General features: G+C 43.0%; 1 protein-coding gene across 1 annotated transcript in view; it reads right to left on the bottom strand.

Moving 5' to 3' along the window:
- The window catches only part of dnah3 (dynein axonemal heavy chain 3), a 40,358-nt gene that overhangs the window by 17,375 nt on the left and 1,221 nt on the right, over positions 1-21,762 (bottom strand). Inside the window, exons 5-38 of the mRNA XM_084061746.1 lie at positions 21,321-21,510; positions 20,681-20,879; positions 19,968-20,093; positions 16,891-17,086; positions 15,775-15,954; positions 14,899-15,029; positions 14,686-14,791; positions 14,091-14,269; positions 13,492-13,676; positions 13,087-13,210; positions 12,573-12,726; positions 11,828-11,972; positions 11,085-11,296; positions 10,731-10,822; positions 10,475-10,589; positions 10,127-10,243; positions 9,363-9,542; positions 8,992-9,128; positions 8,474-8,675; positions 8,096-8,188; positions 7,684-7,794; positions 7,437-7,551; positions 6,801-6,999; positions 6,048-6,156; positions 5,131-5,244; positions 4,438-4,614; positions 4,231-4,322; positions 3,403-3,622; positions 2,587-2,721; positions 2,295-2,406; positions 1,565-1,806; positions 1,326-1,426; positions 675-780; positions 222-351 (exon numbers count right to left, since the gene is read on the bottom strand). Coding sequence (XP_083917872.1) covers positions 222-351; positions 675-780; positions 1,326-1,426; positions 1,565-1,806; positions 2,295-2,406; positions 2,587-2,721; positions 3,403-3,622; positions 4,231-4,322; positions 4,438-4,614; positions 5,131-5,244; positions 6,048-6,156; positions 6,801-6,999; positions 7,437-7,551; positions 7,684-7,794; positions 8,096-8,188; positions 8,474-8,675; positions 8,992-9,128; positions 9,363-9,542; positions 10,127-10,243; positions 10,475-10,589; positions 10,731-10,822; positions 11,085-11,296; positions 11,828-11,972; positions 12,573-12,726; positions 13,087-13,210; positions 13,492-13,676; positions 14,091-14,269; positions 14,686-14,791; positions 14,899-15,029; positions 15,775-15,954; positions 16,891-17,086; positions 19,968-20,093; positions 20,681-20,879; positions 21,321-21,510 — 5,026 coding nt within the window. The remainder of the gene's footprint in view (positions 1-221; positions 352-674; positions 781-1,325; positions 1,427-1,564; positions 1,807-2,294; positions 2,407-2,586; positions 2,722-3,402; positions 3,623-4,230; positions 4,323-4,437; positions 4,615-5,130; positions 5,245-6,047; positions 6,157-6,800; positions 7,000-7,436; positions 7,552-7,683; positions 7,795-8,095; positions 8,189-8,473; positions 8,676-8,991; positions 9,129-9,362; positions 9,543-10,126; positions 10,244-10,474; positions 10,590-10,730; positions 10,823-11,084; positions 11,297-11,827; positions 11,973-12,572; positions 12,727-13,086; positions 13,211-13,491; positions 13,677-14,090; positions 14,270-14,685; positions 14,792-14,898; positions 15,030-15,774; positions 15,955-16,890; positions 17,087-19,967; positions 20,094-20,680; positions 20,880-21,320; positions 21,511-21,762) is intronic.

The raw sequence follows: 21,762 nt of genomic DNA, 5'->3' as shown, positions 1-21,762 counted from the left end.
TGAGAAAAGGACAATTGAGTGCACACAGACAAACCAGATCTGATAATAAAACTTTTACCCTGGTGTCCCTGGCAAAAATAGCCAATCTATAAGGTCACAACGTCTAGCATCGTGACGTGTTGAGCTGTGAGCTTGTAGATGGCCAATTTTGAAGCGCAACACCAACCCACAACAAAGTATAAAATAGGGCTTAAGTGGTTTAACTTAAAAGTCTTACTGACCAAGCAGACAGGAATAAAGCCTCATCAAACTGTAGGCCAGGTGGATGGCGGATGTCTGCACTAGGAAGCGACACTCGCTGGCAACAAAGTCCAGGCAGGGCTGAACCAGCCAATTAAACAGGTCCACAATCTGTAACACAGAAGACACAGTATCGATAGCGTAGATAGTTATTACTTCACATATATCATATAGACAGTAAAAGGGCAAGAATAATAAGATAACTATAACCATAATGATGTGAGCATCCACACTGATGAATGATAACGTTCTGTTATCAGTTATCATATGTTGCACCTGATGACCTGTCATTTTGGATGGGTTTTGAAAGTGATACCAGTACCAACGGTACTGTTGACAGGGCATTATGTGTGTGTGCGTGTGCGTGTGCGTGTGCGTGCGTGCGTGTGTGTGTGTGCGCGCGCGTGCGTGCGTGCGTGCGTGTGTGTGCTCACCAGCTCTCTGTGTTCAGCATCCAGGTTTTCAGGCAGTGTGTCCATGTAGGAGTCTCTTAGAGGGGTCCAGCCTAGTTGGTGAGGCTCCATATAGATCATACCACACCTTCATCACATAGATATTAACTTAACCTCAACAAACAAACCAAGGCAACACTCAAATATACAGTCACAGATGCTAATTCTGAACTACAGGTACCTGAAAACATAAAATAAGTAGATGTTTTTGGCTCTGTGATTCTGGTGTGTAGAGCTAATCTCAAACCAGACATCAACACTTCTTTTGGAAGACACTTGACTGTCTCCATCACAAATACACAACAGCTATTCTGGGCTTGTTTTTAACGTGTAGTTGCTTATTTGGGCTTGATGTACTAGTCTGCGGACCCCCATCTGAAAATTGTGCCAGGGAACCCCATGCAAGATTTGTGTTAACATGTTTAAAAAATATTTTAACGGGTTAGGGATAGTGTTAGTTATAATGGGAACAGTGGGACTAACGGGAGGTCGGAATAATGGGCCGTTGGAATAATGACATGGCACCGGGCTTAGCAAAGGGTCTATTGTAATAAATAAATCAAACTCTGACACACTATATGGAATTGTATCATGGGCAGTGCTTTCTTCAGCTACAGCTGTCTACTCCTGTACCTGCTGACAGTAGCTGGCGAGGCTTGCTCCAGGTCAGCCGGCTCAAAGATCAGACTCATCTTGGCGCTCATCTGAATGATCTCACCACTCATCAGGCACAGCTAGCAAGGAACACGAAGAAAAATCATTAAGAGTTACTAAACATGGCACACAAACGCATAAGCAAATACATTACAGTATATTAGATGTAGGACAAAGTTATTCCTGAGATAAATGGTAACATGGTGGACGAAACCTACCTTCTTGTTGTCGTCGAGCACGGTGTTCATGTTCTCAATCCAGACGGCGTCGATGGGCCCGTCAAAGACGATCCACTGGCGGTTGTCTGAGATGGAGGTGGCCTGATCCCTGAAGGAGGTGGCCAGGACGCCGTCAGACCACTCGTGACTGACCGGGTCAGAGCAGCCATACAGCTGACCCATAGTAATGGCCTTGGGGTTGATGATGCAGTAGTCCACTGCAAACTCCTCCATCAGGCTAGCTGGATGGAAGGAGTGAGTGGAATGAGTCTGAAGCTTGACAACTTTCAACCTGGCATCTCTATTTTGGGCACAAAATAGCCGTTCTACAAGCGCACAATGTGTACTGCAGAGAGCATGTAGTTAGGCTATTTTCGTATTTTTTTGTATGATGTAAATCGTTACTTTTGGGTGGAAACCTTGTATCCAAAACTGTTCCTTGTTTATTATTATTTTAAAAAACATTTCAAAATAGTGAAAATAGCCAAACTACAAGCTCACAACGTGTCACATTGCAACACGTAGACAACAGCTTGTAGATCTGCTATTTTCACTACTTTTGTGTGACACTCTTGTATGATGAAGTATGGCTTTAATTTCTTTTAAAAAGTTGAAATATGAAGATACAAGGTTTCTACCCGACAGCAACGAAATACGGCTTAAGTGGTTAATTTATAATCTGTCGTACGACAGTGTCGCTTGCCAACCAGATCAGTTCTTGTTGGCATACCATCATAGAGGTCTCGAAGGGCGCCGGCGAGTACTTTATAAGCAGAGGTCTTTCCCCCGAGAGGTTCTCCAACTATCATGAAGCCGTGTCGCACCAGCATCATCTCGTACACCTGCACGTAAAGACAGAAATGTAGGCTGCCATATTCACGCATCACGCAGTGAGTCTTCAGCAGCTGAAGTATAACTGATTGCAAAAGAGAGGGGTTTGCCCTCTGGGAGGCACACTAGACTATAACTAAACTAAGTAAGGTCTTTCATGCCATATACACAGTGATCTTCTGTCTTGGTACCTGGATGATTTTGGAAATGAACCACGGGACCGGCTGGAGCTTGAGCTTGGCAATGTTCTTATGAATAGCATTGAGGAGGACCTCATAGTCTGGTTTAGGAAGGACGACCCCGGGAAACAGGTCAGAGATGATGCCCTGTGGATAACAGCAGAAGACAAGAACAAAATAAACACAATTCAACACAAAGCCACTGATATGTACATAGTTGCTGTACACCCAAACAAACACATGCACTGGGCAAGTCATTGTGTACATTTGCGTACATTGTGTGCATAGCCGCGACGACCATGCAGTCTTATGCAAAGGTTAAAATGTAATTTAGATAGCATGTTATTTAGGTGCCAGGTTCATTTGTTGACCTGGCATCCTATAGTTTGTATAGTTTCAATGTACAGATCTTTTAAAAAAAACTGTTTAGACTGATGCTAGGTTCTTGGTTTACCTATGATCCTAGATTACTGAGGCACAACACTGTCTCTATGCATTTGATGTAAGTGTTGTTTACCTTAAGTAAGTCGCTCTGGATAAAGTCTGCTAAATGCCTAAATTGTAAATTGTAAATTTGCAAATCATGATTTTAGCTCCCATATATAACAAAGCATCAGAGTATTTGCAATTCATTAAACACAGAATCTCATTAAGATCACCAGTTATAGCTGAATATACTGTCAATATAAGAAGCAAAGCCACAACAAGACAATTATGTTCCCCAAGCACATTATAATTGTAACGAATATATGCAATGCTGTCTAGCAAAAATAATCCACTTCATCACAGCAGCCATAATTACGCAGACACTAAATAGGGCGGTGTTACCTGAAACAGCGGCACGTCCTGTGCCAAAAACTTGGCCATGTTGACGTCCATGAGCGCCCTGAGCAGCAACACGCTCTCGTTCTCCTCGGGGTACTTCAGCTTCAGGTTGCCCGCCGTGGTCAGCACAGACTTCACAGCGCGCATCCCATAGTCATAGTGGTGCTGGGAAGACAACTGCTCAGAACACAGGCGGTAGGTGGCCACGATCTTCTGGGCGAGGCTACCGACAAACGGAGAGGAATAAAGACGTTGGAGTTACCAGCTCAGTGGCCTTGTGGTTGGAGTGTGTAGCCCTGAGACTCAGGGTTCAATCCCCGGCCGAGTCATACCAAAGACTATGACAATTGTACCCAATGCCTCCCTGCTTGACACTCAGCATGAAGGGTTGGATTGAGGGTAAGTGCCTACGACATACTAGCGTCCTGTCCAGGGGGTGAACTTGTACATCAAGCCGCCTCACGCTAAGGAGACAGGAGATAGGCTCCTGACCTATGGGACACATGGCTCTGGAAAAGTTGGTTCAAAATGAACCCAGAGTTGTCAGAGGCTGGGGCAAACCAATAGCTGAATAAGGCTGTAGCTTAACCACTATTCTGGGCATGTCATAATGGCGAACATTCGGCAAAAATAGCTCATCTACAAGCTCACAGCTTGTAGATCGGCTATTTTCAGCAAAGAGATCTGGTGTAGAGGGGAAAAGGAGGGAGCTAAGCATAGAGCCCTGGGGGATGCCAGTCAACAAAGTATATAGGCTTTAAGTGTTTAGCAGACAGTGTCCACGATTTGTGATTACTGCATCATAATGTCACGTGTGTGTGTTGCATGTACCTGCGAGATTCAATGAAGCCCATGGAGTATAGTGAGATCTCTCCAATAAGGCCATAGTCTGGCACCATCATAGCCACTGTTCGGAAAAGAGCCTGCAAGACAGCATTTTGTTTTGCTCTACTATAGTATGGTTAAAAGAATTATAATAATTCAAGTGACACATTCTGCTCTATATTCTGTCAGATTGTTTAACACTGGGTACAGCACCTTGAGGTTGTCAGGGAGTTCGGCTCTGCCAGCGTATCCGGGGTTCATGGTGATGAAGACAGAACAGGTGGGGTTGAGTGACAGCTCCGTCCCCTCGAACAGGAAGGTCTTCAGGTTCCTGGCGATGGCCTGCTGGATGCTCAGCACCTGCTGGGCCACCACAGACAACACCTCCACCTAGGACGGACACACAGACAGACAGACAGACAGACAGACAGACAGACAGACAGACAGACAGACAGACAGACAGACAGACAGACAGACAGACAGACAGACAACACACACACACATCCATGCAGCATCAGATACATGGATGCAGCCCACTCAGCTATCCAGCGGCCGTAGCCAAGTGGGTAGAGAGGCCGTCTGGTAATCAGAAGAACACCGGTTTGGATCCGGGTCCACCTAGTCTATGTGTGTCCATGAGGAAGACTCTTAACCCCTAACGGCTCCTACAGAGCGCTCATTGTGACCACCTGAGCAGCCATCAGCTGGGTGAAGGTGAAACAGAATTTCCCCTGTGGGATTAATAAAGGTCTACAAAAACTAAAAGGTGGTAAGGTGATGTTGTGATTCAAGCATTGGTCAAAGGCCACAGGTTTAATCGCCCTAAAAGACAGTATTCTGTCTTTCGACAACTCTAATCTAACAGCAGCTGCTTGCTACTGTATGTGAGAGAACAGAGGGACTCACCTCAATTCGATTGAACTCATCAAAGCAGGCCCAAGCACCAGACTGAGCCAGTCCTTTGAAGAATTTACTCATGGCCTTGTAGTTGAGACCATCAGAGCAGTTGAACACCACACACTAATAAAAATACATTGGGAAAAACAACACACAAACGTAAAAACAACTAAAATACATACACTAGCTTTCAAAAGTTTGGAAACACCAATATGTTCATGTTTTTAATAGAAATGTATACTTTTGTTTTAGTTTGCTCTGCCTTGTCGTATTTGTATATGTCCTAAAGCCAAATTTAGCATTTTGACATTATGAATATATAACTTAATCAGTCCTTCCAGGTTTTGTGAAGAATGAATTAAAGCAATCCATGCAATAATTGAAAATTTGCTGTTTTGCCGTAAAATTGTTGCATACTGCATTGTAATTTTGGCCAAAAAAAGACACTGCAAATCAGTCATTTTGAGCCAGAATAATCACAAAACAAACCTAGCAAAACCCTGGTGGGACTGTTTGATAAACACATTGATGAACTTGATGACACTCATGTCAATAATGTCAGACATTATCCAATGAGGTTGACGCTGTGCTTCAGTACCTGTTTGTAGGCCTGTCACAATTATTATATAATCGTCTAATCGCAATTATTTGAGATAATCGTGACACGTTGTAAGCTTAGATCAGCTATTTCTGCTATATTTACATGTATAAAATTATTAAATATGTCAATAATTTCTTTGTATATTTAAGTTATTTGTGATATCTGCCCTGTGCAATTTGTGATTATGAGCCTAAAAACCAAACAGAAAAAAACATTTATTCATATGTTCCAATGTTCAATGCCAAAAACACAATTAAATCATTAATCTCAATTATTTGAGTGACAATTAATCGTCAACTTAAATGTGTAATCGTGACAGCCCTACCTGTTTGGCCAGGGCTTTGGCCAGATCCTTTGTGGTCTCAGTCTTGCCAGTTCCTGCAGGCCCCTCGGGAGCTCCTCCCAGGTTCAGCTTCAGGGCTCCCATCAATGTCCTGGAGTAGCACATGGTGTTCACCCCTTAAAACCTCTATACTTGGCAAAGTTGACCTGAATTGGCTCTGTAATTGGTGCACTCATTTTTCCCTCTGCACCAAATCTCTTCACAGAAAACATACGATCTACAAGCTCATTGTGACCTTGTACTGTACATCTGTTATTTGCCGCAAAGGTTCCCCCCAGAATAGGGATGCTAGGGTTCAATTAACTAGAGCCAGACCGATTCATTGCTTGGTCAATTCTATCGATCACTATAACAGATATATCAGTATCTGCTTATATTTGATCAGATATGAAATGAACACTTTTTACAGATTATAGTGCAGAAAAATAAGCTTGAGATCATTTAGAAATGTGTGTGTCTGTTGTTGTTGTTTTGTTATTTATAATAATGATAACATTTCCAATGAAGCTTACTGTTTCAGTGAACTTATGTCATTTTGGACAAGGGTTAGCATTTATCATTAAACTGTTGAATACCCTGCCTTCATTACATATCTTTGTCACAAGTGTATGATAACCACATTAGAAGGATCAAAACATGTGTGCTTACATATAAAGAATATTGGCTGATATATTAATACAATTATTTAGGGGGGTGGTAGAAGTAGTAGGAATTGACTAAATCACTATAAGTAACCTGTAGCAGCGGTCGGTAAGCGGTGTGATGACCAGACGTGATGAGTTTCCCAGATACTCGTAGCCGTATTTCAAACAGGTGGTGATCATGCGCAGCATCACGTCTCCGTCCTCCCAGAAGTAACGGAGCTGAGATATCCAGGTGAAGTCGTTGAGCGAGGAGACGCGGTCCTCCGCCAGTTTGGCCACCACGTCTCGAGCTTTGTGGGAGAGAAACAATGAAGAAGACTAATCAAAGACAACTTAGAAGTTATAAAATGTATTTGATCGAGATTATTCTCTTAAGCCAGGTGAATAAAAACGTCATATTATTTCTTCACAGCATAATAGAGAGAATGGAAACTGAGAGCAGCGAGGGCAGAAAGACATGCAACTACCGTCTCCAACCAGAATCAAACAAAGGACGTTATTATTATATTATATATTTTGTATTTTTTTTATTTTGATGCATTATCCTTTCAGTTACTGGCACATGCCCCCGGTTGAAATGCCACATTATCATGTGTTTGGATTTGTGAATATCATTTTATTTATTTTAACACTACTTCTTCTGCTTGCACCTGGCATTAAAAAGTAACTTTTTTGGTACACACTCGGGCTGAGCGTACAAAGTGCTTATCATTGAGAGAAACATTACCATGCACGTCGATCACAGTGAGCGCACCGAGGGTCATCCTCGCCCCTCCTGGAAGCTTCCCGCGCACCAGCTCCACAATGTCAGAAATCTGGGCATTACACTGGTCCACATATGCCTTTCAGTGGACAGGGAGGAACACCACACATATTAAAAGGTTCAGTAAGGTCATGTGTAAACAGTTATTGGGATGCAGAGTGGCTGTCTAGTTGTGTGAATTAGTGTGAAGTAGGGCAGTGAAGAGACTGACTGCTAGGGAGTTGGTCTGGATGGCTTGGGACACTTCACTGGTCCAAAAGATGGAGGAAGCACAGATGACCACCTGGCCTGGCCACTGCAACACCCACTTCTTCCTGGGCACCTACAGAGGATGACGGCATCACACATCAGAGATGACACCTCTTAAATATTATGATACATTGACACCTCAGCCAAGCTGACCCAGAAAACTTACATTTAAAACAATATATTTCACAACACTAGTCTTGACAAGAAACATGGTGTAAATGGCCTGTATTTAAATCTCAATGAAAAGATGGCAACCGATATGAATGGAATCAGATTGTTACAATACTCCTACAGTACATGACGATGCAGCCCCATGGATTTTGTTATATTACTATGTGTAAATGTAAATCTCATATAAGGTGATATGAAAGTACCTCAGCATACTGAATCAGTCCTTGATGGATTACGTGCTGGACACTCCTAAGCATCATGCTCTCCACCTGCAGCAGCCATTTTTCCACCATACCCTGAAAGTCAACCAGGAACAAAATCAAAATCAAATCAGATTTCAAAAACACCTGCAGAATTAGTATAAATCTTGTGTATTTTAAGACATGTGCCTGCCCATGCAACTATTTTATTTGTAGAGATAATGTACTGTATATTAGCATTTTGAGTGATGAATTACAAACAAATGTAAATCTTACATTATGTTATACTAATATAATATATATTTAATATATTTGTACGGTATGCATGCACAGAAGTTATTCATGAATTTCACACAGCATGGTCTGATGGTATGTCTGTACCTTGGCTTTGGCTGGGTGGATCTTTCCTGTGAAAGGCACAGTCTCCTTCTCTGAGCTGATCATGCCGGTGATCTCCACGTCCTCGGTGAACTCCAGCTTGGCGATGCCCTCAAAGCACTTCTTCAGATGGGGCTGGACGCGCATGGGCTCCTTGGTCTCCGAGAGGATCTCAAGCAGCTCATCATTGGACAGAAAGAAGAACCTTGGAGAAGAGGATGAAGGTGTTTTGAGGAAATTAAGGGATGTTGATCTGTAAAGATGATAAGTGTTTGTGTTCACTTCTAAGAATTTCATTAGACAAATTGAGACAGTAACCATTTGACCATGGCTGGCATGAAAGGTAAGTCCATATAAGCTATTTTCCTTGCAGAATCACTTTCAAAGCAGTAATGTATTTGATTATGAAATAGACTTATTCATTTGTGCTTATATCACAGGGCTAAAGTTGACGCACTAACACTCATTATACAGACTTGATGATTTTCAGAAGAATGTCAGTTTCTGATGTGAGGTGTCACCTCGGGAAGTAGAGCCTCTTCTTCTCCAGGTATGTGTTGAGGCCTTTCTGGATGTCCTCCAGGAACATGTTGGACTCCTGCAGCCGGCCCAGCATGTTGCGTTGATCTGTGGCCACCAGCACCCGCGTATCCTTGAGCTAAAACACACACACACTGATTCACACGGAGCACCGACACAAGCACAGCGTTCTACTGTTGCCTACAAAACAACTCTACAGTAGCTGCTAGGGGTTCAGTGCCTTGCTCAAAGGCACTTAAACTGTTGCTGTTGACAAAGGAGAAAGCGGATCCCCCCAATGGCTTCGGGCCTGTGACTTTCCCATCACAAGCCTGCTTCTCTAACATCAAAGCTGATCTTACAATGGACTCACCGCTTCGGCGATGATGTCCTTCCAGTAACTGTCTACAATGGCAAACTTGCGGCCCTCCTCTGGCATCTGGGCAATGATGTCCTCAGAGCTGAAAATGGGCTCCAGGTAGAGCCATGTAGCTTGGCACTTCAACATGGCGTCTAGGATGTCCTGCATGGTCAGCAGCTTGTTTTCCCATTGCTTTGAGGGAGAGAGGGAGTGGAAGCATGAAGGAATGAAAGGAAAGACAGCGTGGAAAAGAATCATGTAGAGAATGTGCCCCTATCTCACAAAGCAAAATCACTTTGTTCATGGAGTACAGTCTAATACCGAATTCACACCAGCAGTGGCATGCAGCTGCCTCGTTCTAGGAAAGCAGCGAGGTTCAATGCATCGTCTATGGAGAGCGACCGACGCTTCCCTGCTACGGCAGGAGGCGGAGCCAGCTAAAGGTGGTGCGGCAAAGTTGAGAAAAGTTCAACTTTGCCACTGCCGCTGTGCGGTGACACAGAGCGGCATCCAGCTAGAGGCGCTGTGGTCTGAAATATGCGTGGACTCGGACACCCATTCAGTACAAAAATGCAGCATTAGAAATCCCTGGCGCTGGGCCATGACCGAATTTTACTAAGTAGAATAGGAAGTAAATGACACAGATAGCACAGACATTGTCATCCAAGGACAAAGCCGCATATGTACGTACAGTAGTCTGTACATAATTCTTCCCATCCATCCAGTATTCGTGCCTATCTGGTCTACTTTACATGATACGTGTTGTCATGTCCTACCTTGCATTCAGCCTCGATGGGCTTGATGAAAGGCGAGCCTCGCATGGTCTGAGTCTTAATGACATGGTCATCCAGGAGCGATTGGATGTCATCCACCGCAGACACGATGCTTGTGCCCTAAAAGAAGAAGTGGCAATGTCAACGGACATACAATATGAGTCCCATGTCAATATTTTGCGCAGCGTGCTGAAATCAACTTTAGCCTGGGTTTCATTAATGTGAAACAGCTGATGGTTTAATATCCATTTAGCAGATGAGATCAGAATAAGCAGATGAACTCTCTAGTCATTAGTCAATAAACATTTTAATAACGTGTGTGTGTGTGTGTGTGTGTGTAGGCTGTCATACTGTGTCTCTGTAGGGGGAAAAAGAGAAGTGAAGCTCAGCCCATTCAGTCCTCATCTTATCCATGGCCTTCTCCAGAGAGTACTCCTTACTGGATGAAGCACCGATCTCTTCCAGCCTGAGGCAGAGGACAATGAATACAAACCGCCATTCATATACGTAATGGACACTGACTGAGTCATCTCATTTTCTCACTTCTCTCCTCCAATTTTAGAGCATAGATTGTAGTTTTTTTGCTGTTTTGATTAAATGGTCTTACTTTTCAGAGAACTTGGAGAGTCCCATGTCCACCATGTTCATCAGTGAGGTTTCCACATCTGGTTTAACATCAAAGCCCACGATGCTGCTGATCTGTGGACAAGACCTGTGGCATCAGTTGATCATCTCATTTTCATTGATGGGAGGGGGAGCAAGACTAGGCATTTATTATACCAGGAGACTCACTGCCATTTTCTTTATTATACTGTTTAGCAGTTGGCTTTCCATGTGCAGACGATATCTTTTGACGCATAAAGAGTAGAATTCATAGAATTATTTCAATGGCTATTCCTTTTGAATGTACTGTATCTGTTGACAAATGGAGCATGACGCTGAATGGTGACTCTCCACTGACCTCCTCCCAGTGTCGCTCTTTAATGCCAGGGTTACAGATGGTGGTGAGGAGAGGCATGTGTTGTTTGAACTTGTCTATCTTCATCTTGAAGCTCTCGGCCACACGGCACGGCCCAGAGGCATCCGAGAAGGACTTGGTCAGTTTGTACATGGTCCTCCACATGGTCTCCAACTCATCTGAGATCTTCTCGGCATTCAGGTGCAAGAAAGGGCCTGTGGGGGTGGGGAGCACAGTGGGGTCAAGCAGTAAACCTAGAACACACCACTGGGATCAAGGGAGATGTGTGTCTATCCTTTCTTCTAAACCTGGGGTCGGCAACCTTTTTGACATGAAGTACCATGTTTTTATTTTCTTAGTCAGTGTGCCATACCAACATTACATTTAATAAAATAACAAAATAAAACCTGTTTCCAACAGATTTCAATTTTCCATTATACAATAAACAAAAAAAGAAAGTCTTATAATAATATTATATTTTCTTTCACATCAGGACATTGTAATGATCATTAGACTCACTCAAAGTTCGAGTTTGAATGAATGTAGAATTATGTGCAGGGTGTAAGATATGAGGGGACTTAATTTAATTGACTTAATTTTAAAAAGATACATTTTAAAATAGCCTTTTTATGTGAGTTTGTAGATCTACCACATCTTTGAAAATGTCTTTGAAAAAAAAAGATTCTGGCTATGATAACATGGCCAAAATAAGGCTGCCAGGTTCAAAGTGGTAAAAAGGCACCAACCATTCATCCAGACCTCTGACTTGACATGGAAGCTGAGTGCAGTGGTCCAGAGGTGGTCGTATGGCTGCTTGGTGGCCATCACACTCTGCAGCATGGGGAACTGAGTCAGCTCCTTCTCCAGCAGAGTCTGCTCTTTGTTAATGCCCTGTGGAAGGGAGCAACCAAGACATTATTTATAATATATTACGGTACAGCATATCGTCGCTGTCGGGTGGAAACCTTGAATGTCCAAAACCATTCCTTTTTTATTATTAATTTGGGAAAAAAAGGAAATAGTGAAAATAGCCAAACTACAAGCTCACAATGTATTGCGATGCTGTTGTGAGCTTGTAGATTGGCTATTTTCACTACTTTTGTGCGACACTCTTGAATGACCAAGTAGGGCGTTCATTTACAAAAAGACATAAAGAGTTGAAACATCTGCCCGACAGCAACTTTATTCCAGGAGGTGGCATACAGCAGTGGTTCTCAAAGATTTTCACGTCAAGGACCCCGAAATTGATATGTATTTGGCAGCGGACCCCCTTGTAAAAGGATTTTGTGCCAGGGACCCTCATAAGAGAAGATTTGTGTTGTTAAAGATTTCCAAAATGATTTATTATATATATACAGTTATTCATTTGGCTGAAGACCACCTGGACAGCCCCCTCTGGGACCCCTTGGGGTCCCTGGCTGCCACTTTGAGACCCACTGTTATACAGTACGAGTCCTGGACACTATTACTGCGTAGTATGTGACCTCTGACCTCTAGTTGCGTGACAGCAGCTTCCAGGGTGTCAGTGAGCTGGTTGAGTTTCTCCACATTCTTCTTCATCTCCTCTAGGTGCATCACTTCCTTCTTCTTGAAGGCTTCCACCTCCTTGCTCGTGTCCTGCAGCATGTGTTCCAACTGGTCCGTCCTGGTGGTGGGGACAGAGGACATTCAGGCAGTGGTGGAAGAAGTACTGATATTTTGTAATTTAAAGCTGGCAATAACATGATAATAAAACACTCTGTTGGAAGTACAAGTTCTGTATTAAAAATTTTACTTGAGTAAAACTACAAAACAATTAGCATAAAAAGTAAGCACCAAAGTAAAATAACTAAATGTTATAGCTAAAGTATAAAATAGGGCCACTTAATAACCACTTAATAAGTGTTTAATGCATTTTTTGTATATTGTCTAAATCTGTAAGGTAACTAGTAACTAAAGCTGTCAACTTGTAGTGAATGTGTGATGTGTTGAATGATGTGTTGACTTCACAGGTTCACGCTGTAACCTTTTAAGGAGCTGGTCCTCGGTTTGTTCTTTGCTGCTGGCCAGACAGCTCTTGTTGAGGTCAAATACAGTGAGGATCTGGTCGGGCCACTGGAATACTTTACAGTTCAGTCTCATGTCATCGGCTGCGTGGAGAATAGGGAGAAGAAACTAAATAAACTTCAGAGATATATCAGCCACGACAGCCACGACAACCTCGTCTAACACTGCATTTCTCATGAATGACCAACGCCCATGTTCAGCCAGGAAACTCCAAAGTACAAGTTCACAACGGGTCGTGCTGTGACGCATTGTTAGCCTGTAGATCTGCTGTTTCTGATGCACAACACCGATACGCAACAACGTATAAATCAAGCCTTACTACAGTACATCATGTGATTTGAGTTCATCAATGTTTTTAACGCACCAGGCAGGGTGGCATATTCCAGTAAGAAGCTGAGGCGGTGGGCCGCCTCATCGATCTCGTCTCTCAGCTTGTGGACGGTCACCTCACTGGACTGTTTCAGGTATTGGTTGAGAGACACCAGGTCCTCCGTGGAGGTCGGGGTTCTCGAGACGGCCTCCACAATCTCCTCATAATGCTGACAAAGCCTGGGAAAGTACAATAGAGTAAAGCTTAATTTATACTCCATCGTACGACAAGGATAGTTAACATGCTAACATGTCGCATCAAGGGCCAAACATGTCACTAAAAACAATGATAATCAGCTGTACCTATAATTCAAGAAGAGTCACATTTGCTTGGTGTCACACTCAATGGGCAGCTATCATAGGAGTAACATTAAACATTTTTGTAAAGAAAATGGGGGTAGAAGAATATCATTCTATACTAACACCACTCTTGTTTTCCCTCTACAAGTCACGTTGCGGCGCGTTGTGACGCATTGTGAGCTTCTAGATTGCCTAATTTCACTCAATGTTTGCCCCCAGAATAGGAATGCTAGAGTCCATGTGGTTCGGTAGGGTATTTAGAAGGAAAGTTCAAACTCAGGACAGTCTATTCACCTCTTACTGAGCTCTCGGTTCTCGTCCACCTCGAATGTGACGATCCTGTCTTTCAGTTTCTCTGCGAGCTCACACAGGTCGTCGTTCAGCCTGCCAGCGTACAGACAGAACATGGACATGGGCACTGTGACGTGCAGGGAAGCCATCTCCTTCCACAAGTTCTTGAAACTTTCAATTTTCTGAGAGATGGAGATCAGAAAACACATTCACACACCACAGAAAGCCATTAAACAGACAAAACGGCAATTCTAGGCAACACTAATTTTATTTCATTTTGTTTTTGAATGCTTGTCACATACAAGGAGCTGTGGCTTCCCCTGGTGCCCCAGAGTGACAGAGTGGCCTGCTCTTTGTTTGCTGTGTGTGTGTGTGTGTGTGTGTGTGTGTGTGTGTGTGTGTGTGTGTGTGTGTGTGTGTGTGTGTGTGTGTGTGTGTGTGTGTGTGTGTGTGTGTGTGTGTGTGTGTGTGTGTGTGTGTGTGTGTGTGTGTGTGTGTGTGTGTGTGTGTGTGTACAATTAAAGTATTATTATTACTTCTAAGTAGAATGGGGTTAGCTGTGTGGATAGGAGAGCATCAGGTATACAGATTATTTTACCTTCGAAAACCCTTCTAGGGAATGCTTTTCCTTGAGGAATGCCATTATGTCCTGCTTTGCCTTGTTGTCCAGAAGATGGCTGTATTTCTTATATACATTCAAATACCTGAACATCAGAATGTAGCACTTGTTACTGCATTGTCTTATTCATAACACCACCCCCGTGATTGTACATGAAAATTGGTCATATAGCGTCAAGTAATGCCCTCCTACTTTTTGGGTCCCACTGTGTTCTTGTGGAAAATGTCTTTAGCTTTGTTGATTATTTCAGTAACCAGCAACTCATCAGGTCTGACAGTGTATAGGAACAGGTTCTGGATGTCTGGGAACAGGCTGCACTCCACCTGGACACCAAAAAACATGGCAAAATAAAAAAATCAATCATTAAGCCTGGCATAATACTTTGTCATGGGCGTGTCACGTGGCGAATTTAAGTTCACAAATTGTCGCGGTGCAGCATCACTGTGCGACACTGCCACACGACACTGGCATGTAATAGAGAATGAAATTAAGCATTATTATATGATTGATGAATAAAATAATAAATCAGATTCAAGAAATAAAAGTAAAACAGTGCATCCTCCTCATGAGTAAATGTGAGTAATTCTTCCTATACATTTATAGAATGTTAGAAGCAACAAGGAGCTCCAGGTTATATACACTGTGTTGGTTCTACAAAATAAAATTGAAGAAAGTACCCCCCCCCCCTTCAACTGGAGAAGTAGGATGGAGGCACTACATCCTCCCTGGTGGTGGCTCCTCACCTGCCAGTGTACCAGGGGTACAATAGCATTTTTTTTGCCTGATGAAGACCTATAAGGTCGAAACGTTGCGCCATTAATGCAAATTGTTTGGGAGCTTTAAACCGGTGTGCGGATGTTTTAACCTTTTTTTCTTTTTTTACAATAGCGTGTGGGGAAGAATTAACTGCCATAATGACTAAATTTGGAGAAAATATTTTGGTGGGGGGGGGGCATCGCCTGCAGGACACTACTGACAGAGATGCTAGAAAACTGCGTCAAGACATCCACAAGGGCTCCCGTTACATAGAGGAGGAGTTGTAACATTGCCAGGTGCTGACCCATGTACCTGAGGGAGCATCTCGGCACTCTTGATGATCTCCAGGAAGGCTCTGCGTATGAGCTCCCAGCATTCCTGGAGACTGGGGTTGAACACGATGCGTGGCTCCTCCACCTCCAGCTTGACCAGCAGCACCTGGGGCTGCACGTACCTCATGTCATCAAACACCTCGCCGAAGTCATTACCTTCCTGAAAGAGATGGCAGCATCGATCATCGCATTGAGATGCATTGTCAGCTTGTAGATCGGCTATGTTTCGGCGAGCAACACCGTCGTACGACAGAGTATAATCATAAGTATTACTCACGCCTATGTCGTTACGTCGTTACCACAACAACCAATGCAGATTTGTCAATGTCTGAATACGCAAATCTGATCTGATCACTTGCAAATAACAGTGTGGACAGTCAGTCCTAGGGATCAGGTTTGTGTAGCGAGCTGGAATGTGTCAGTATTGCCAATAGGATGCCACAATTCTGCAGACTAAATTATGTTGTGAGGATTCAAGTTAAAATATTACATTCCACAATTCCTTGTGCAGTGGTTGAAATCAATCCTTGACACTTTGGAAGAATTTTTCAGTTGTAAGGTATCGTGCTCACAATCCGTAACACAAACAAAAGTGTGTAAACTAAAAAAGTTGTATGTACAAATTTGAGCTTGAATTAAACCAAGACAGGGCCTGATGGCGTGGATCTCTGACATCATATTGTTGATAACGTCAGTCTTGCTCACCAGACTTCTGTTGTTTGTCATGCAAGCCTTTTGTGTTCTTACTCAGTAAGAAATCATTCAAAGCGCACGAAAATAGATGCAGTAATACTGCATCTGCTTTCCTGCACTTTGAAGGATTCGATTTCTATTGAGCCAAATGACCATAAAGCTGCATGCACTCAGCCTTTCATATTGATAATAATGTCATCTCCAAATTTGGGCAAGGATTCAGCCCAAATCGAGCCCCTTTGACTTAAATTATAAAATTCAAGTTAAATATTATATCTACATTTATAATATATTTTCATATATTATATAGCACTGAGTGGTCCAGCGGTGCGAGGTTAGCTCCGGATAAAGACAGACACAGAGAGACACACAACAGAAAAACAAGTGAGCAGTGAGTCCAAACCTGATGTATGCTAAAGAAGTGCAACAGGTCCTCTAGTGAAGCTATGACCATGCTACGCAACTGCAGAGACATGAGTGCAGCCACGCAGGAAAAGAACTCCTGGGCACGGACCGGAGCCACTCTGTCACTCTGGGGCACCAGGGGAAGCCACAGCTCCTTGTGTTTGACAAAGAGGGATGCACAGTGTGGCAGCCACCTGGAACAGAAAGAAAAGGTGTGGCATAGATGTAAAACATTTTCTTATTGCTTGTTTGTGGAATCAATTGGGCTGAGCAATGTTTTTTTCTCTAAGCCGAAGATAAATTGTGACAGGGTCAAAGGTGGTAGATAAACAACAGCTGTAGCTGCCGCACTATGTTTCTGTTCGACTTTATTTTTTGTTGTTGTTTTCTCTGTGTAATAAAGTTGCCAAATATTACGTCATTTCCTGCCGGAACATTATTTTGGAAAGTGTTTCCACACGGCTGGGTATTGCGCTTCCTGCTACAGTTTTGTCGTGTCTCTGCAGACAGCAGAGGCATGAATTGTTTGTTCCGTGTGTTGGCCAATGGCCGGTGACATCTAAAGGTGCGTTTTTGGTTCATGTTTTGTATTTTCATTCGTAATTTTGGGTTCTTTGTCTAATTTCATTATAAGTTTCATTCATTGGTTGTTCGAATTATTTCAGTTGTTTTGTTTGGGAAACCTGGACTCCCTTCTCCCCCCCGTGCATTCCTTTTCATACCTACATGCAGCCAGAAAGGTGATTTGTTTTCTATTGTTTTCTTTTTGTTACCTGTTATGGTTTGGTTTGGTGTTTATGTTATATGTTTACCTTGCGTGTTTATTTTTCTATCACAGTTTGACGGTGTTTAAATAAACATCTGTAATCCGAACGATCTGCCTCATCATTGCAAACTGGGAAGGAATGACATCAAAACAAGCTCTTTATTGTCCAGTGCGATACAGAATCATACGGTTATGTAGCTTGCTATGCTGTGGTACTGTATTTGATATTATATATTTGAGTAGAAAACTGCTACAGGAGAGTAGAAAACTGATACAGGAAATGACTCAAAGTTATTGTCTCCGCCAGGCCGAAAGGCATGGCGAGAGAGTATGTTTTTCCCCCTGTCCGTCCGTCCGTCCGTCCGTGTGTCCATCTGTCTGCGAGCGGCTAATCTCCGGCACCGTTGGCCCGGTCACTGCGAAACTGTGCACACCCACTCCCTGGATGCCAATTCAGAACCTCTGCCCCACATTTTTCACATGGGCCTGTCATAGCGCCACCAGGAGGCCGATTTGTGCAAAACCCATTTTTTTCCCATTATACCTACAGCTTTTAACCAAACGTCATGCAAATCGGTACACAGTATCTCTATAGTCATGTGATCAACCCGGATCTGTCCGATTTCCCATATCCTCATCTGGCTAAGGTTGGCTTCCAAAGTTTGCAGGATTGGTCCGTTTTGAACAAACTGCCTCAAATCATGAACGCAGCTTGCCATTTCCATAAAATTGCACACGCACATTCCCACTAGGCCGATGAAGAAATGCCACTTGACATTTCAAATCAGCCTCATGGTGGCGCTATAACAGGCCGATTTGCAGTTTTAACTATAGCTGCACCGATCTGCATGAAACTTTGCACGCACACTCCCTAGAGGCCAAGGAAAAACATCTGCACTGTATTTTTCACATCTGCTTTTTACAGCGCCACCAGGAGGCGACTTATGTAAAATACATTTTTGGAGATTATTCCTTCAGATTCCGTCCAAAAAACACGCAAATTGGTACACAGTATCTCCATAGTCATGTGATTCTGATGGATCTGTCCGATATTTTATATTCCATCCTATTTGGCTTACAGTGGCTTCCAAAGTTTGCAGGATTGGTCAGTTTTGAACAAAATGCCTCAAAACATGAACGCAGTGTGCAATTTCCGTGAAATTTTGCATAAAGATTCCCACTAGGCCGAGGAAGAAATGCCCCCTTTTCACATTCACATTGGCCTGTTATAGCGCCACCAGCAGGTCTAATTTAGCTAAACACATTTTTGGAACAAAATGAATTGAAAGGCCTAAGAAGAAATGTCACCCTTTTCACATTGGCCTAGTATAGCGCCACCAGGAGCCCACAATAACCTACCTGACCTGACGGAGACCTGTGCTCCGAGGAGCACTTTTTCTAGTTGTATCTCGGTTTCATGTACCATCTCTGGTCATACTTGGGGAAGACATGACAGTGAGACCTTAGAGCAAAATGGCTGCTGTGGGAATATGGTCAACAGCTACACAGGCAAATTGTGTCTCCTTGGCTTGACTGAACAAACCAATAATAATGGTATCTAAGCAGAAGCTCATAGTGAATAGGGAATCTACAAATTGGTGGCCATTACCAATTCAAATGAGAAGGGTTCATGTTTCAGCATGCAATCAGAGTGCATAGTATACAATGACATGATGGGGGGGGGGGGGAGTGTCCACATTGTCTTTAAGTGCCAGGTGCATCTGCAACTACAGTATGCCGCGTTGCTATTTAAAGGACGGAATGAGCAAATTGGAGGAGCAAATGGTTGTCTTCTGTCTTCTTGTGTCTTCTGGCACCACCAGAATGGCAGCATAATGGCAGCAATGATATAATGATTCAGGAGACAAGAGGGAAAAAGGTCACCACTCACCCGTGGCAATGGGAGGTGGTTCACCTATTACTGAGGATCTGATTTCAAATGAGTGCTGCTCCCAGCATATTGGACATGCAGTCCTGTAATGTCTCCTCATTTATGTCCAAGAGATATTTGTGATCTTTACATATCAACGTATTAATCACATGCTCAATCTCTTAGTTACTGCTGTACATTGCACAGAGAAAAAGAAAGCCAAAAGGGTATGGATTCACTTGTTTTTTTCAAAAACGAGAGTGCCTTGATTATATTTCTATCACCAATAGAATGTATGCTATTTATTCAAAAAGTCAGTCAGAATTTCTCAGGAGTATAAATTAAGGATGCACTGCCTGACAGTTTGTGTGACTAACTGACAGACTACATAGTTATAGTTAGTTGATAGCTTGTTAAATTACTCACTGAGCACACTTACTTGTGGATCAATTGGTCTCTGGTGGCTTGGCACTGTCTCCGGACCAGCTGTTCAAACTCAGATGGAAGAAGGGGGAGGTTGGATGAAAACAGGTCCCCCAGTCGCACAAACCGCAAGGAGGAGAAACTGAAAGAAGATGGAGATTAACAAAACGTGGCAGTGCCAGGCTGCCAGCAGTGGATACAGCAGTGGTTCTCAAACATTTTCATGTCAAGGACCCCCAAATTGATATGCATTTGGCCGCGAACCCCAATTTGAGAACATTTTGTGCAGCGACCCCCAGAACAGAAGATTTGTCAACAATTAAAAAGAATAACAGATCTACAAGCTCACAAAGGGTTGCATTGTGGGCTTCTAAATCGGCTATTTCCACTGAATGTTTACCCCAGAATTAGGGATGCTAAGGTTCATGTGTTTAAATGTGATTTCAATTTGAAAATAGCCGATCTACAAGCTGTGAGCTTGTAAACATTTGAAAACTTGTGAAATGGGACATTCTGCAGAATGAGTACTTTCTACTTTTGGTACTTTAAGTACATTTTGATACCAATACTTTTGTACTTTTAATTAAAAAAAATGTACTTTTAGTACTTTTAAGTAAATTTTGAATTCCGGACTTTTAATTGTAACAGAGTATTTCTACATTGCAGTGTTGATACTTTTACTTAAGTAACACATTTGAGTACTTTTTCCACCACTGGTTGGCTGATTACCTGTTGAGCCAGGCGTCTTGCAGATGATGCATCATGTGGTTGACAGTGAACAGGTGCTGGGTCTGCCAGTCAAAAGCATCCTTGTAGCTGGCGGCCCACGGCACCGGCGCACGGATCACCCTCCTGGGAAAGGGCCTGATGGGAATGCAGGAGATGGACAGACGCTGGCGCTCCAGCGGGTCCATCAGGACATAGTCCACTGGAGGGGAGAGAGATGGATGCCAAAACGTGGAGGTGTGATGCTGCATCAACTATGGGAATTCCCTCTTTGCAAAGCTGGTTTATTTCATATTATGTAAGTAAATACGTAGATCTCAGCACGTCATAGTGTACTTCAAAACTGTTTATCCCAGCAATGGGGGCCAGGAATGCTCCTAAGGCTATGTCTGATTTTTGGCCTAACTACAGATTGGTTTTACAGACAGAGTATAAGCATAAGCATTACTCACGCCTATGTCATTACCTGCAGTCTGAACAAAGCCTAATTTTCTATATTATCAGAACTGCGTTGACCTTGTGTCCCAAGTCTAAATTAGTCACCAATTACCAGGTACCCAGGACTCAATATTCAATATATCACTGGTCTAAATAGCGCCATAGTCAGTGCTGTGATTTATAAGATCAATAGTTTTGTCATTACCTATGCTCTTCTTCATACTGAAGTCATAGTCCTGGCTGATCTCCTCCAGCAGGTTGCTCCTCAGGCTCTGGTTGGGCCTGGTACTGTCCTCCTCCGTGATGGAAGGCAGCCGATGCGAGAAGCTCTGCTGTGGAGGCTGAGGGGCTAGCATGGAAGTGTGGATGCCATGGGCAATGTAGTGCACATATCTCTGGGTGAGGAAAGTACAAAGAAGAAAAGTTTATTCATGTTCAAACCAGAACTCTTTTCGCAGTTTGTCTTTGTGACATTTGTGTAGTAGCACACATAGCAACTTTCAGATGGCATAAACACATGTGCATTGTTACAGGGCCAACAAGAGATCACATTTACAAAATAATAGAGACAGGCTACATGCTGTATTATGTACATTTATGATAATGGATATTGTTATATTTACATTCAGGATACGACAACAGTGTAT

The sequence above is a fragment of the Gymnoscopelus microlampas genome (assembly GCF_963454915.1).
Source record: "Gymnoscopelus microlampas genome assembly, chromosome: 7".
NCBI classification, from domain to species: Eukaryota; Metazoa; Chordata; class Actinopteri; order Myctophiformes; family Myctophidae; genus Gymnoscopelus; species Gymnoscopelus microlampas.
Note: the sequence above shows the minus strand (reverse complement) of the source record. Positions and strands in the feature narration are given on the sequence as shown.